The 15,580-nt window shown below is 44.6% G+C and overlaps 1 protein-coding gene and 1 long non-coding RNA gene across 2 annotated transcripts in view; one reads left to right on the top strand and one right to left on the bottom strand.

The window, feature by feature from the left end:
• Positions 1-13,586, top strand: part of LOC129210063 (G-protein coupled receptor 55-like) — a 34,318-nt gene extending 20,732 nt beyond the window's left edge. Inside the window, exons 2-4 of the mRNA XM_054835521.1 lie at positions 9,892-9,980; positions 11,462-11,766; positions 12,444-13,586. Of these exons, the coding sequence (XP_054691496.1) occupies positions 12,457-13,359 (903 nt within the window). The 5' untranslated portion in view covers positions 9,892-9,980; positions 11,462-11,766; positions 12,444-12,456 and the 3' untranslated portion in view covers positions 13,360-13,586. The remainder of the gene's footprint in view (positions 1-9,891; positions 9,981-11,461; positions 11,767-12,443) is intronic.
• On the bottom strand, positions 5,592-7,282 carry LOC129210065 (uncharacterized). The gene is made up of 3 exons (XR_008578295.1): positions 6,770-7,282; positions 6,518-6,650; positions 5,592-5,780 (listed from the first exon to the last, which is right to left on the bottom strand). It is a non-coding gene; the product is annotated as an uncharacterized LOC129210065 (long non-coding RNA).
• Positions 13,587-15,580: the final 1,994 nt, after the last annotated feature.

Raw genomic sequence — 15,580 nt, forward strand, 5'->3', positions numbered from 1 at the left:
GTTACTTTAGGATCATTACTTTTTTTGTCCTACTCAAGAGGAACAGATTTTAAACCACTAGTTGTAGTTCCAGGAAGAGACTGGGCTGAAATGTGGCAGGCTATGTATATGCTATTAAACTGCAGTTTTAGAAACCTGGACTCATCTTGATCTCGAATTTCATCTAACTTTTCACAAGTTTGAGATACAGATGGAATGGAAGACAGAATATTCTGGGTCCTGGAACAATTTACCCAGAACCAAATGTCAACACTGCAAAGCATGAACCAAGCCTCAATGCTGCAAAACCTGAACTATGGTAGGAATATTTAAAGAAAAATAAATCTGGTAGTTAAAAAGATACTCTAACACTTTCTCCCCCTCCACCTTAATTCGTATCACAAGCCTGACTGGTTAATCAGCATCAATGCTATAGCCCTAGTTAGTTTTGCTTCAGTGGTTGTGGTTATTTAGAAAGAAATGCTCAAGACCAGAGAAATTTTATGCTAAAATGTTTAAATACTTGACTTTAGAACTGCTTACCAGGAAAACAACAGGAAAAGGATGTGGCCTGATAAATGCGTGTAACAACTTCATCAGTGTTGTATTTATTCATATGAATTTAATTTCACTAAGAATTAATAAGTGTGAGAAGTCTGAAGTGTACGCATATCACAGTACAAAATTAGCAGTTAAATAAGCTCCATTTTCAGGCAGGAAGACAGACATTTTTAAACTCACAGCAAGTGCTATCCGCTAAAAGCCCTTTAAACTTTTCGCTGAAGGCACAGAGACGAAAAAAGAAAAAGAAAAAAAGAAAAAGCATAGAGCGGTGCAGCCTCAGCCCCCCCATACCAACCCTCTGAAGAAAGCCAGAGGTGGCCAGTGGAAAGAGGAGGAAGTGGGGCTGTAGCATGAAGGAGAGGGCAGGAGCCAGGGCTCTCCCTTTGGTTGGTTGAAACCCAGGTTGTGGTGCCATGTGGGCCCCTTGCTACAGGGACTACATATCTACCTATGCATACGTACTATAGCATATAGTTACATATAGATGCAAAGGCTATCTTAGGGTACAGGTGGCATGAACCTCTCCCTGCCCTAGTTCTGCAGGACAGGAACACCCTGCACACACCTGCAGTGAGGACAGATGGAAAAATGTAAAGAAAGCACAGAAGGGTCAAAAAACCCCTCACAATTTCAGCTGAATCCCTGTAAAAAGTAAAAATGCCATCAAACCTCTTTCCTCCATCTTTCCTCTCCCTCCCCTTGAGCCCTGTGTCTCTCCACGAGCATGTGCAGACAGCAAGCAAAGGCTCCATCACTTCTGTCTGCATTGGCCACCTGTAGCTCTAAGGATTCTGTCTTTGAGACAAAAAAGATTAAAAAATTACCCTAAATTTGGCCTTACTGAACAATTAGGGGTGCAAGAAAGCATAATGGAGATATCAGCATAATTAATAACACAAAAAGCCTTTACTTGCAAACGTGACCAAAACCCACCACTTCCACAATGTAAAAACGCGCACACGCGCACACAAAACCAAAACAAAACACAAAACCCACACACCAAAAGAACCAACCCACATTCTATTAAATTGCATTTCTTCCTGTCTCAGTGCCAAGAACTTAGTGGGATTCAACGGAGCAATACAAAGATGCAAAACAATGGGTATTAGGAAGAACTGCTTCCCTTAAATCAGGTTATTTTATAGGTTATTTCTTAAGACAATGCTTGAGCCATTCTCTCCCCAGACTCTGCAGCATGAGGGGCTCAGAAGATTAAATGTGCCACTTGCGAAGTGCTTTTCTGAACATACTTTCAAGTCTGTCAGTCACGTCCTGAATGTGGTTCAATGAATGCTTTTCTAAGGACAACGTGAGAACAAAACTATTCTGTAAGTTTTGCTCCACAAACACTAAACCTCGCACGTTCCGCATTTGATAGGTAAACCAACACTGAGGGGATTATTCACACTGTTGAATCATAGGGCTGCTGGTTGACCAGCTTCTCCAGGCATCTTGGTCTGCTGTTTTGGTTTACAACAAGCACTGGTGCCAGCCTGCAGGACAGGAACAAGCCAGCGACCACTGCTCAAACTGACTTGTAGAGTCCCAGCCAACATGTGCACCAGAGTCCCTGGCTCCTGTCCCGACTGTCCTGCAGAAAAGCCCCTCTCTGCTCCATCCCATGAGGAGCTCTCCTTCCATCCACCTTGATGTCAGGTAATGGGAAGATGTCTATGAGGTCATCAGCACCCAAGAGGGCAAACTGCATTCTGGGGTGCATCGAACAGCCTAACCAGCTGGTCAAGAGAGGTGATTATCCTGGTGTATTCAGCATGGTGCAGCCCCACTTGGAGTACTGTGTGCACTTCTAGGCACCGCAAGTTAAGAAGGATGTGAAGGTCCTTGAATGCATCCAGAGGAGGGCAACAAAGCTAGTGAGAAGGCCGGGAGGAATGTCCTGTGAGGAGCTGCTAAGGACTTTGGGTTTGTCTACTTTGGAGAAAAGGAGGCTGAGGGGTGACCTCATTGGTCTCTGCAGCTCCCTGAGGAGGGGATGTGGAGAAGGAGGTGCTGAGCTCTTCTTCCTGGGATCCAGTGATGGGACATGTGGGAATGGTTCAAAGCTGTGCCAGGGAAGGTTTAGACACTAGGTATTAGAAAACATTTCTTTACTGAGAGGGTGGTCAAGCACTGGAACAGGCTTCCTAGAGAGGTGGTCGACACCCCAAGCCTGTCAGTGTTTAAGAAGCATTTGGACAATGCCCTTAACACCATGCTTTAACTTGGTCAGCCCTGAATTGGTCAGGCAGTGGGACTAGATGATCAATGTAGGTCCCTTCCAACTGAAATAGTCTATTTTATTAGTCAATGGCTTTTAAAGGGATTGGTGTTAAAAATAGAGCTAGGAATTCAGAGTTCCCTTCCTGCACCCAAATGTAGTTATTGCACAGTAGCTCTTCTGAGAAGAGAGAGCAGCTCAGAAGCTAGCTCTTGCAAAGGTACCTAATGCCAAATGGTAACAATGAGAAGGGACGCAAAGCTGTCAGAAGTCTTCCTCTCTCTTTCATCTGAACATGAAAGGAATGAGGGAATGGACTTCCTTCTGCATAAACTTCTCGCTGTTAGCAACCTAAGCTATAAATATCAGTGTCTCAGGAAAAAAACAAAAAACCAACACAAACCACTTTAAAAATACTGTATCAAAGGTAAGCAAATTACAAATATGTGAAAAGGAAATAAGAATGTGCAAACTATTTTCTAAGATTTGGAGACACGTGGGACGCCGCACACACATTTCACATAAGAAGAAAATGCTTAACACTACTGCTTAACACCATGCTAAAAACCATCAGCAGCACTGCAACAGGCTTTATCATAACCAAACTAGTGTTTCAGCACCTGTCCCTGTTGTGAGAAAAACTGTGCTGGCAAGGCAAGGCAAGGCTTGAAAAGAAGAAAGCCTTCTGCTAAATGCACAAGAAACACTTGGCCAAAGAAATGAAATATTTAGAAGTAGATTCTTTCTCTAAGCTGTATTGTCTTAAAAGGAACAATAATGGAAAAAGAAATAATGAATTATAAGTACTCAGCAAATTTCCATAATTTAGGTGACTAAATGGTAAGCGCTTCTGCACAAACACCACACCATCTACACACAACAGTGCAAGATGTGCTTGAAGGCCACCACTTCCTGAGTTTGGCTACAGAAAAAAGGAGGGAGAGGAAGATATTCTTCTCGTAATCCTTGTTGAAATCTGCACAGAGTATAACTGCAGAGATGCTATGCTTTTATCACATATACACAGTCTCACTAAAATGTTATTGAAATTAAATAGAAAGACTGAAAGATTCAAATTAATTACGTGATCACATATATATATGGAAAATAATGACATGAAATAGATGTTGTCATATTCTTGATCACTTATTTTTGCATGTTACTAAATAGTTTCAACACAGTTTCAACACTTACCAACCAAGAATAGTTAATTCTGAACAGGAAAGGGCAGACATACAAATTATTTCTGAAGAACGTAGGACATCTAGTAAGGGTGTGAACATCCAGACGTGATTGATGCAATGCTGTTTCTCCTGGGCTGCAGACAGGGAGATGGACCCCAGGAAGGAACAGGCTAAAAATAGTGTATTGGCATTGGGAAGGAGGTATCCGGATTTGGGAAACCGCACTCCATTGCAGGTATCTTGGATCACCTTTGGAAAGTCCTTTTGTTTATCGCTGCTTTGATTCCCCACATGTAAAATGGAAAAGATAACAGACCCTACCTACAGCACCAGGATGACACCAGAACAGTTGCATTTAGGAGAGGACGGAAAGCCCCAAGCTCAACAGTGTCAAGCAGGCAACGTCATGGTGCATTGTGAGGTCCTTGTGTAGACAGACACCACCTAAAAATGGTGTGGTTTGGCACAGCGAATGTGACACCTCATCAGCACAATGCTCGGCAGAGCTAAGAGTTGATAAACAGCTTCTAAGGTTAGTGAAGCACCAAACTGACATGTCCAGCTATGCATACAACAAGGAGAGGGATTTTCATTAACAGCCAAATCCTCTGTGCACTCCACCTCTGGTGATAGCAAAGTTAAATCTTACTAGTACGTTACGATATAATAAACATATGCTGGCCTGTTAACATTATAATAGACCATGAGTTGATGTTTGGCATAATAATGGTACACACAGTTTACATAATGAAGTAAAAGAGCAGAGCACAGAGAAAGCAAAATGAATTTTAATTAAATAATTTTTAAAGTTTCCTCCTTCACGTCCCCCCGCCCCCAATAAGTCTTTTGGAAATACATCATTTTGCAAAAATATTTACTTCAAGGAACATGTTATCAATATAAATTCAGGGAAAAGTAGCATTGCCAAATTCTGACTGCTGTCACTGCATTTCTGACTAATTAATCTCTTAATGCTCATTATCTAAACTTGGAGGTTTGCTTTCTTTCAATTTCTGCTACCTTAGGAAGACCAGAAACCATGATTCAGCTGGCAATCTACCTACTTTTTCTGTTAAGCAACTCTAACAAACAAACTACCCCTACTAGACACTGGAAAATTTAAGTTGTAGTATCATACAATTTGTTTGTGGTTTTTTTTAAGCAACGTTCCTGAAGCAGCAATTGTTAGGTAATACAGTTCATCAATATCCAGCTGGTTCCCTAGAATACTAATGATACATGGATTAAACATTTTGGTATTTTCAGCATAAAGATGCTAGAATTGTCTGCAAAATAGAAAAGTCTGGAACCTAACTAAGGGAGCCTTTATGATCAAGTTTTCCTTATTTTCTGAACTGCTTATTGCCAGAAGCGTTATCAGCAACAGGAACGCAGTTTCTTATGCTTTTCCCCTAAACATCCACTGCTGGCTTCAGTCAAAGACAGGATGTCATATTAGACGCACTTTTTCTCTTGCCTAAAATGACTCTTATGTTGCTCTTCAGTTCATTATTTTCTCATTATGACATCAAACGAAGTTCCCTCCCTGCCATGAGGGCTGCCGTAACTACACTTAACAATTTCTCAGAAACTCGCTGTGCCATTACACGAGCCCCAGAAAGGAGGCAAGGAAAACTGACCTTTCCTGTTAAGAAGCAACGGAGCCGTGCGGGGTCTGATCGAGACTCTCCCAGTCACCACGGGGTGCACCCCAGAAGGACACCGTTCCTCAGCCGTACGAGCAGCCCAGTTGGCTTGAAAAGTGTACAAGCGCCTTTTGGAAAGGAGGGCCAGTTACGCAGTTACTTTCCTAGAGTCATACGTGCACTTCGGCACTGTGAAAAATAAAAGGAAATCTCTTTGATCATCTTCAGTAAGTGATTTTTTTTCCCACCTTGCAAAATTACAGCTGAAGTGCCTGTCTCATCATGCTGGGAGGGGGGAGGCTGTCTTAAGGTTTGGAGGTTTGTATGATCTGTTGGGAAATAGTTGTTTTGCGAAAATGCTGTCTCAACTCTTTCAAAGGTAATTATGAGTTGAAGACCAGTGTAGCTAATGGTTTGAGTAGGAAAAATAATATAAAAAATACCTTAGAAGTATCAAAATGACTCAGTCATTAGGCTGGAAAGAGGCACACACTGTGTTGTGGTACGTAGGGCCCTCAGCCAGGGTGCATGAATGCTGCTTGAATCCTGCTCTGCGGAGCCGGAGAATAACTAAAAGTGCAAAGGCTTCCACGCAAGAGGCAGATCACCAAGTTGTTGCCACTGGTGCTGCAGCTCGCGAGTTAGCAAAACAAAGATGTAGGGGAAGGAATGCCTGAATTGCCTGCGCCTTAGATCAAAATGTAGCAGATTTGGGAAAAAGAGTTTATTTTCCTTTGAGTTTATTCACATCTCCCCAGCCTCAGAGCACTGACACAGAAAATACCCACCCTGCTGACCTGGCCTCAGGAGTCCCACAGGAGCATCCCCAGCTGGTTTCTCTGTGGAAACTGAGACATGTCTCTCGACAAATACTAGATCACTTCAAAACTAAACATATCAGGGCTCAAAGAGAGAAATCAGCTCACCTCCTCTCTCAAGCAGCAGATTTAGCTCCTCCAGTGTTGAAAGGATCATTCTCGGCTGGGACTCTCTTGGCCCTGGTGCACAGCCAAGGTTTGCTGGTGCCTCCCTCAAGCCGTTGGATCCTTCCAGAGGACACTAAAAGTCGGTGAGAAGGCCATTGCCTGGGGTCAGACCTCTCTACTGGCACAGCAGCTTTCTCACCCTAGCTCTTCGGCCTCACCAGCAACCCACAGACAGTACTTATGGTCACTTACCCAAAAAGCTCCATTTCAGCTCTTTCTGTGCTTTGTCCCCCTCCGCCCATCACCATCAGAGCTTTTGGTTCTCTGTTTTCTCATCGCTCCTGGGCTGTCCACGGTGTGGACAGTGGAGCAAACACAGAGGGTGGTGAAGACAAGCAGTCCAGTGCTCTGCTGGTGGAAGCAAGTTGTGGGATAAGCTGTCTGAGCTACAGGATAAGCGGTTCCTCCGGGTGACCAGCCCCAGATAGGCATCGCAGGGCTGAAGCTGTGTTTCTCATTTCCCCTGCAGCCACGAGATGGAGCAACTCCATAACAAACGGCTCTGCAGAGCCACCGATTTCGGTGATGGGACATTTCATCCCAGTTCTGGCTCGCCCAGAGGCTGCAGGCAGCCCTGGTGGGATGCTCCAATGCCCCAAGGTGAGTACGTGGCCTATGGTGGGCAGGAGCAAGCTCCAATAGCTTCCTGGTCCATGTTGGTGTTCCTGGGTGCCACCCATCAAGGCCTCATAGCAGCACCAAGGAGCTCAGACATGCTCTCAGCCCCCCATGGCACCCCAACCAAGCATGCTCTAGCAGTAAAAGCTTCACCAGGACCATCCTAAGGCTCCACACATTGCTTTGTTTGTGGCCTCTGTTGCCCAAACTCCTGCTGTTTCCTTCAGCTGGCTTCTGAAGCTTCCTCCCCAGCACAGAGCTAGAGCAGCCCTTCAAAAAGAGAAAATCCAGGCGCCTAGGGACATGGGAAGGCAGGGGGGAGGTGAATGAAACTGAAAAGTGAAGAAGACTTGAAGGGCATCTGTGGGAAATCAAGGAAGAAAGCAAGGGGATCAGAGCAGTGGATGATCTCTCTTCTCAAGTAGAGCAAATATTTTTCTCACTGTTTAGTCTCTGATTTAGATCAAGAATAAACCACCATGTCTCCACTGCACAACCCTGTGTGGTGCAATGGATACTGATATAGCTCCTAAACTGGAAGAATGTCAGCAGCACCAGCCCCACACCGACACTCTTCCCGAGAGCCAGGACTGACAGCTGAAGAACCATGACCGACAGCTGAAGAACCAGGACCACTGCTGTCTGTGGTACGGTCCGGTGCAACGGACCGGCAGTGCCTTGGGGTGGCTGGCACAGCCTAACACTGCAAGGAGAAGGTTGGCCCCAAGGGCAAGCACAGGGAATCAGCAAAGCTTCACTGGTTGCTACCCAGGGATGCATGCATGGCCTGAAGGGGAGGTCAGTGTGGCAGCGGCAATATGGCAAAGTCCTCAATACTAGCAAAAAAACGCACATGAAAAAGCTCCATTGTCAGGAAAAAGGAACAAGATGATGCATTCAGCATCTGAAATTGCACAAAGCAGCAGGTGCTTCGCACACTGGTGGCATCAGTGACATGCACAGAGGCGCTAAGGACAGAGCAGAATTTGCAGTGTGTGTCCCTGCAAAAGGACAGTACATTTGGTCTTGAGGACTTAGTGAAGAGCCAGGTCCCATTAGCTCAGGGTAGGACCTATGGCGAGAAAAGAGAGGTACCTTGGCTGCCCACAGCTTCCTCATCCCTGTGTCACAAGTTAAGCTATTAATCAACAGTTTGAGAGTCCTTCGTGGACTACCCAACCTTTCCATTACACTGCTTGCTCAGTCTCATTTTCACCTCATCATCAGCTTTCAGCATCATCCTTTTTCACCCTTTCAATTTTGAAGGGAGAGGAGCCTTCACACTTTGTCCCAAGTCCATTTGTACCCTTTGCATGCCTTCCTGGCCATTTCTGCTCAGATCCCTCCCTAAAAAACTCACGAGGATGTTTGCCAGGAAAAAAACAGACCAACCACAGGTAGTGGCTAGATGGTGACGTGCCAGCCCTGGCATTGCCACTTCCTCATCCTCCCATTTCCAAACCATCTTTCTCCTGATATGTAGCCACATAGGGCTTTCTGCAGCAAGCACACCCACGGAGGCAAAGGTCCAAGTGGGTGAGGAAAACCTTGAATGGGGAAGAGAGAGCATCCACTCTGAGCATTGGTGACTGTATCAGCTCTGGTATGGGCAAACCCAGGACCAGGGCAGGAGCACAAGAGCACTCTGGCAGCTGGGCTTATATCCCATGCTCACAGCAGTCTCAGTTCCCACCACCCAGGCTGGCTTGGGCACCGAGTGACTCTTCATGGTAGTGCTGCTGGCCTGTGTTGTCTGGGGGTATTTGGATTTTATTTTTTTTAACATCCAAAATGCAGTCAGGGTCATAAGACCACCACTGGATACACAGAAGTGAAACCTAGCTGAGGAATGCGATGAGGTATTGTTCACTCAGACATTCTACATGTTTTTTCCCCTTGGTGGTTTTGGGGGGTTTCTTTTTATTTTATTTTAAGTAGAGTCATTTCAACTAAAATACCATGGGGAAACCCCAAGTACTATTTTTTCTCCCACCTCCTATCGCCCATCTCTTTCACAGATGCACAGTTTTAATTCAGCCAATACAATCCTCAGTTTTGATATTTAAGAGGTATGCAGAGGACCAAGGAAAACTACCCCCCTGGCCTCTCTTGCCTCCTTTGATAAGATTGCAAAGATTTGCCCACATACATGTTCCCCTCTGAACAAAATCAGCACCTGACACTCTCCACAGGTACATTCCCTGCTCCTTGGGGGTATAAAATGATTTAAGAGTAACTCTTGTCTTTTTTTTTAATATCAACTTGAAGAGAACATATCAGTTCACCACTAAAAATCTATGATCTCTTTTTCCTTTTTGGTATCATGAAAAGGGAAACAATGACTGTGATAGCTCAGGATTTAGCTTAAAGCACATTTTGACAGCTAACACTCTACCCCCAGATGTTACATACAATCAATAAAATCACATCTTGTAGAAAAGTATCAGATAAAGGTCTATAGGGCCAAAATTTCTTTCTTCATTACTGGAAACTATTTTGAATGGATGACTCAGAGACACAAGTCCCACAAAACCATCTATTTACATCCTTAAATGAGGTCTGTGTGACATACTATGTACATAGTGCGTGTATGCAGACACAGCGCAAGGAGACTGGTGTTGTAATGGAAATACATGATAGAATGAAAAGCACTTCACGTTTTCTGACATCATGACCAACAGTTACTTTGCATGCAGCTCACTCCACCGCCTTAAAACACGACTCAAGAATTCTACAAGCTGAGAAGGAGAAAAACTCAACAACCAGAGCTAAAGACAGCCCAAAGGTAAGATGACAAGAGAGAATGTTTCATTGTAGTGAAACCTTGCCTTAAAAGCTTTCTTCTTGCTACAAGATCTGAAAAATAAGTATATTTTATATAATCTGTTTTGCTTATAGCATATCTACGTATTATTTTTTTGAGAACGAACACTGCTATCCTTTGCATTTATGCTTTAAATATTTTCTGTTTTGTTTAGAAATCTATACAATGGACTAATCTAAAATGCCTTTTTATCATAACTAGATTTTTATCAAGTAAATGTCTTGGTAAGAAGCTGAAATTTTATGTCTGTAGACCCAGAATTTCCTAGACACACTATCATACAAAAAAAAAAAAAGGCACTGAAGAAAAGGAAAAAAGAAAAAGAAAAAAGGACTAATGAAATCTCCTACAGAGACAATGGAGTAAAGGACTTTGTCGATATTTATTACTTTTTAGGAATTCCTTAATTAACTTTTCAATCCTTGGGCTCTCAGTAATGAGTTTCTTCCCAGCATTAGACTCACTGTGCCTCGCTCAATGAAGGGGACTTAGCAGGAAAGCAGCATATTGGGTTGCCGAGCCTAGGTCACCCTCTCGTACCAGGCAGTATCTCTGCCCAGGTCATCAGTCCATGACAGAGGAGGTTCAAGGACCCAACCCAGCTCCCAACAAACTCCCCAGCCCCATGGCTGCGGGAGGGTTTAACTCCCAAGCAGTAAACAACCGACAGCATAACAAGGAGTGCTTCTCCCCTCCAGCACTTCACAAACTCAGCCTTTCCGGTCCTTTTTTATTTGGTGAGGGAATTTCATTATTTTCCCTGAGTCCCTCGCAGCCAGCAGCAGAGCAGGCACTGTGGAGAGGGTTGCTGCCCCACTGAGCCATGTCCCCCATGTCTCCCCACGCCTTACAGGCAGCAGTGCTCTGCAAGGAAGGAGGCTGTTAAGTGCTTTGCACAGCCGGCAGCACTGCCTACTGCAGGGACCCGAATAAAACCTGTACCTGCTACAGCAGGCCAGAAGCTGCGGATGGATCCCCGCACCTCACCCAGCCAGAGACCCCACTGCACCCAGAGCCCTGCCAGCACCTCATTCTCCTCACCAGGCTGCGTTTCTGCAGCTGGTTTTCTCATTTCTGTACATAAACTAGTAGCTTACAGGATCCTTTACCTGGCATCAGTGTGTCCTTAAGGAGCAAACAGCTAACTTGCTCTTGCTTCCTAACAATAATTGCTAGTTTTTAAGAAATAAATTTCCTTTCTGCTGATCCTAATCTCTTTCAAACCACAGCGCGGGAGAGCTTACCTCTGAAACACTGGGGGAGTGACTTGATCTGCAGAACAGGAACTTTTACTGCACAGTTCACAACCAGCTAACAAATCTGAAATAAAACAGCATCAAGATCAGTAACTCGTGTAGGAAAGGCACGAGGTCGAAGTAGTAACAATTACAGAACAGCAGACAAAAGTAATCTCTGGGTGCTGACATAGAGATCTTTGAAAGGCTTTATTTACAGGTTACATTTGCTGTGACAGAACTGGCTGGGAGAAAGGACCGGGTACTCCTGTGCATTTGCAAGCCATTCCAGCTGAGACCAGCATTACAGAAACCAATGAGAGCCTTCCCAGTCCTTATCAGGAGAGTCTGAGGGCAGGATCAAACAAGCACCCTTCCTCTAAAGAAGAGAATTACTTCGGGACCCATGCTCAGAGCTTCTTCGACATTTTTAGTCCCCTCTTTGTGGAGGAGAAACCAGCTGCATGTTTTCTGCAACTCCCGTCTCTGCAGACACAAATTTATCCGCTGTGGTAAGTCTGGCTGGTTTAGGCAAAAGGTTGGGTTCTTAAATCTGATTCTTCTTCTAAAGACTTAACCTCTGCTAGAAACAGCCCTGTTTGAAACTTCCTGCCTGCCTTCTTTTAGTAAGCTTGTCAGAAGGGCCAGAGGCAGTCACAGCCCCTCTTTGCCCAGCGATGGTGGGAGAGGGTGCAGGATGGCAACAACTATTTGGGATCTTCACATTAATAAATATGCGGGACCCTTGTGCTCTTGGCTCCCTGACAGCTTGATTCAGGAAATCTGATCCAGCTAATTGCTTCCATCCCCACAATCCGAGTAACCTTAAAATCAGGGGCTGCTACCCTGGCTCTGCAAAGAGATTGCATCACTCCAAGGGGACGGTGCAGTCATATCTCCACTCTGCCTAGCCTAAATCATAGGGCAGCACTGTTTGGGGTAACAGCTAACAGTGCAAGTAAGGCTTGGACCCCAGAAAGCCCTGCTCCTCCTTGAGGCACAGCCTTGCCCCAAGATCCCTTGGCACTGACAGCTCTGTGTTACTGGGGCTGCAATTCAGTGCACAGCAGCAAGAGGAAAAAGCATCTCTAGGTCTGTGGACACACAGAGACCTTGCTGGCCGTCATACTGGGTCTTAAATGTCATCTGCATCCTTCCTTGTGGTGAAGGTGATTTTCTTCTCTTCCAGCATACCTAGAGATATGAATGACACCCGTGCCAATATCAGTGTTACCGTGGAACTGTTCCAGTTCATCATGTATGCCCCCACGTTTACCCTGGGATTGCTGTTCAATATGATGGCTCTGTCGTTCCTGTTTTTTAAGGTTAAAAAGCTGACAGAATCTACAGTCTACATGATAGCCCTTATTTTCCTGGATACTTTGCTGCTGTTTACTTTTCCTTTTAAAATAATTTCCTACCACCTTCAGGACAATTGGAACCTGGGGTCTGTGTTTTGCTCTGCCTTGGAGAGTCTTTACTTTGTAAACATGTACGGCAGCATCCTCATCTCCCTCTGCATCTGTGTAGACCGGTACATCACTATCCGGCACCCTTTCACAGCTCCCACCCTGCGATCCACCAAGAAAGCTGCTATGGTCTGTGCTGTCATCTGCCTGGGCACCTCAGTTGGGACAGTCTCTACTTTCCAACTACATGGAGAGGGCCACAACATCTCGTCCTGCTTCCATAGCTTCTCCAAGAGCACGTGGGAAAACGCAGGCCTGTTCAGCGCCTTGGAGACCACCTTCTTCGGCAGCATGGCAGCCATGACCTTCTGCACTGTTCAGACCATCAGGTGTTTGAGAAAGCACAGAACATCAGACAACGCCAGAACACACACCACCAGAGCAGAAAAGATAGTGGTGACAAACCTTGTGGCATTTTTGGTCTGTTTCACACCTTACCATGTGGCATACTTTGTGTATTTTTTGGTGAAGAATAACATCATTCACATCAGTTTTCAGCAAGTGCTACGAGACATTGTTCAGGTCACCCTTTGCTGGGCAAACCTGAACTGCTGTCTTGATGGGGTGTGTTATTATTTTGTTTTAAAGGAGTCTGTGGAAGACACATTACAAAAAAGTAGAAAACTAGCGACATGAAAGCCTTGATCCATGTGCTGCATATTAATTACTTGGGATGATGTGCGGAAAGGCTTTCATGGAAAGTACAGGGTCCTGAACTACTTATCTAAGCGATTTACTTTAAATATTCAGATCTGAAAATATTTCGTAAAAACCAGAACTAAGTCCATTCCCAGGAGACTGCCCCTCACTTTTTTAATTTCCTTCCATAACGTTTTGTGTTAGCATTTACAGGTAAAAAGAAATGGAATTATTCCTATAAATGGTGATGTATATCTCTTTGGATGTGAGTCCTCTTTACTTTGAAGAAAAAAAAAAATTGTTCCCTTATATGTGGTAGTATCTTTCAGTCTCCCTGTCTACACCGCACCTGCAAACCTTCCTCAGGACTTCAGTCACTACAGACTTGGGCTTCTGAAAAACAAAGACTTAGAGTTTATGGTAAAAAGCTTCAGACTAAATTCTGTTGCCTCCCCTGCCCTGATCATACATGCTTGTGCTCACATACATGCACACCTGTCAGGTGTAGATTTGCACATGCTGTTTAAAATCTAAAATTATTGTATCTCTAGATCCAAAGGCAGCTTTAGGTTAACATGGGTACAGTACGATCTCCATGCCATTCCTCCACTGGCTGACTTGTTCTGCTAAGTACAACACTTGTGTCAGTGACAGGTCCTGTGCCTACCACATCGCACTTCTAACTAGTATTGCCATTAGCTCAAGTCCCTGGATAACTCAGATTAATTTGCTATCCCAGTTCCAGACTTCCTCACCAGCTCCTCTCCTCCTCGCAGGCTTTTCACATATCTGTTCCTTCCTGCTTGGTTACAAACCTAGTTTCATAAACAGAGCCAAACCAAACAAGAGCATGAAATAAAAAGCCCGAGTCCAACGTAGTGGCAAACACATGAACCTGAAGGAACAACCCCCACCTTACTGGGGGATAAGAGCAGCCCTGATCCCTAAAGCAGCAGCCAGCAACAGACGATCCCAGGGGGAAAGCAACCTTTCAGACCTCAGAGCAAGCTGAGCACTACCACTTCCCAAATAAACAAGGCAATAAAAGACAATCCACCAGGAGGAGCCTAACATGCCAGTCAGTTATTTCTTACCAGTGCTCACAGACTTCTAGATGAACTGAATGACAACATGCATCCAGCCTGGGGAGAGGCAGCTCACTGCGCTGGGGGACCCCCATTGCTGCCCCTGCTGCTACCCGGCAGCCAGCTGCCACTTTCCCGAGCGATGAGGATGATGAAAACCAAAGCAATTAGTTTTCATTTTCCTGTTGAGCTGGATCCTCGCAATACCTCTTTTAGGCAAGGATACTAATCACAGCCTTTCAACTGTCTTTTCTCTGTACACTTTTGAGAAGGATAAGGTGCTGATTGTGTATTGATTTCTTCCCCATGCTGGCAATTTTGCATGTGGAGACTCCAGTCTGTAAAAGTGAAACTTTTTGAAGTTGCTACATCTATGTGTGAGATCGTACCAAAGAAGTCCAGCTGCTGAGGAGGGAAACACTGACCCACCATAGACCTAAGTATGTGCTGTTGTTCACAGAGTCCTTTTGGCGTTCAACCAGCGAACTGTGCTTCTGCGCATACAAGGACTGTGCAATTACACCAACCATGTCTTGCTTATGTCCAAGTCTGTGAAAATAAAACCCACTAGGATATTCCAGCAAAAATTCCCTCTCCATATCAACTGTCATTTCCATTGACTCCCTCAGTAAATTCAGAGTATCTGACTAGCTTCCCTGCCAGCAGACACTGCATCCTCACCATCTCCTTGTTCATAACTTATCTCTTAACTAACTGCTTCAATTGACACAAAGGTTTTACCACTGAAACTTCAGGGTCCTTTTGGAAGCAGAGTTAACAAAGAATAGAAAAAAATAGCGCTGATGTAGAAGATTTATTTTACATCTCAAAGCAGTGGGCCATGCCAAGTAGGCCTCCACTTTAACTGAAAATATCTGAACATAGAGAACAGGGATTTTGTCAGTACCTCAGGAGGCAGAAAATGCCAAAGTATATGAGAAAACTGATCTCAATTGCTTTTCTATAGCCTGAGGCAGCTCCATTAGTTTTACTGACATGACTTCGGGCTTACACTGCTATAATTGAGACTAGAAGCTCACCTGTAGTTTTATGCTTCCTCTGTTACTCAGCTTTTTTTCCATTTTGAAGTATGCCTGTTCTTACTTGTTACCCTGCCGTCCTTGGTCCCATAG

Source organism: Grus americana, chromosome 9, assembly GCF_028858705.1.
Source record: "Grus americana isolate bGruAme1 chromosome 9, bGruAme1.mat, whole genome shotgun sequence".
Lineage (NCBI taxonomy): Eukaryota > Metazoa > Chordata > Aves > Gruiformes > Gruidae > Grus > Grus americana.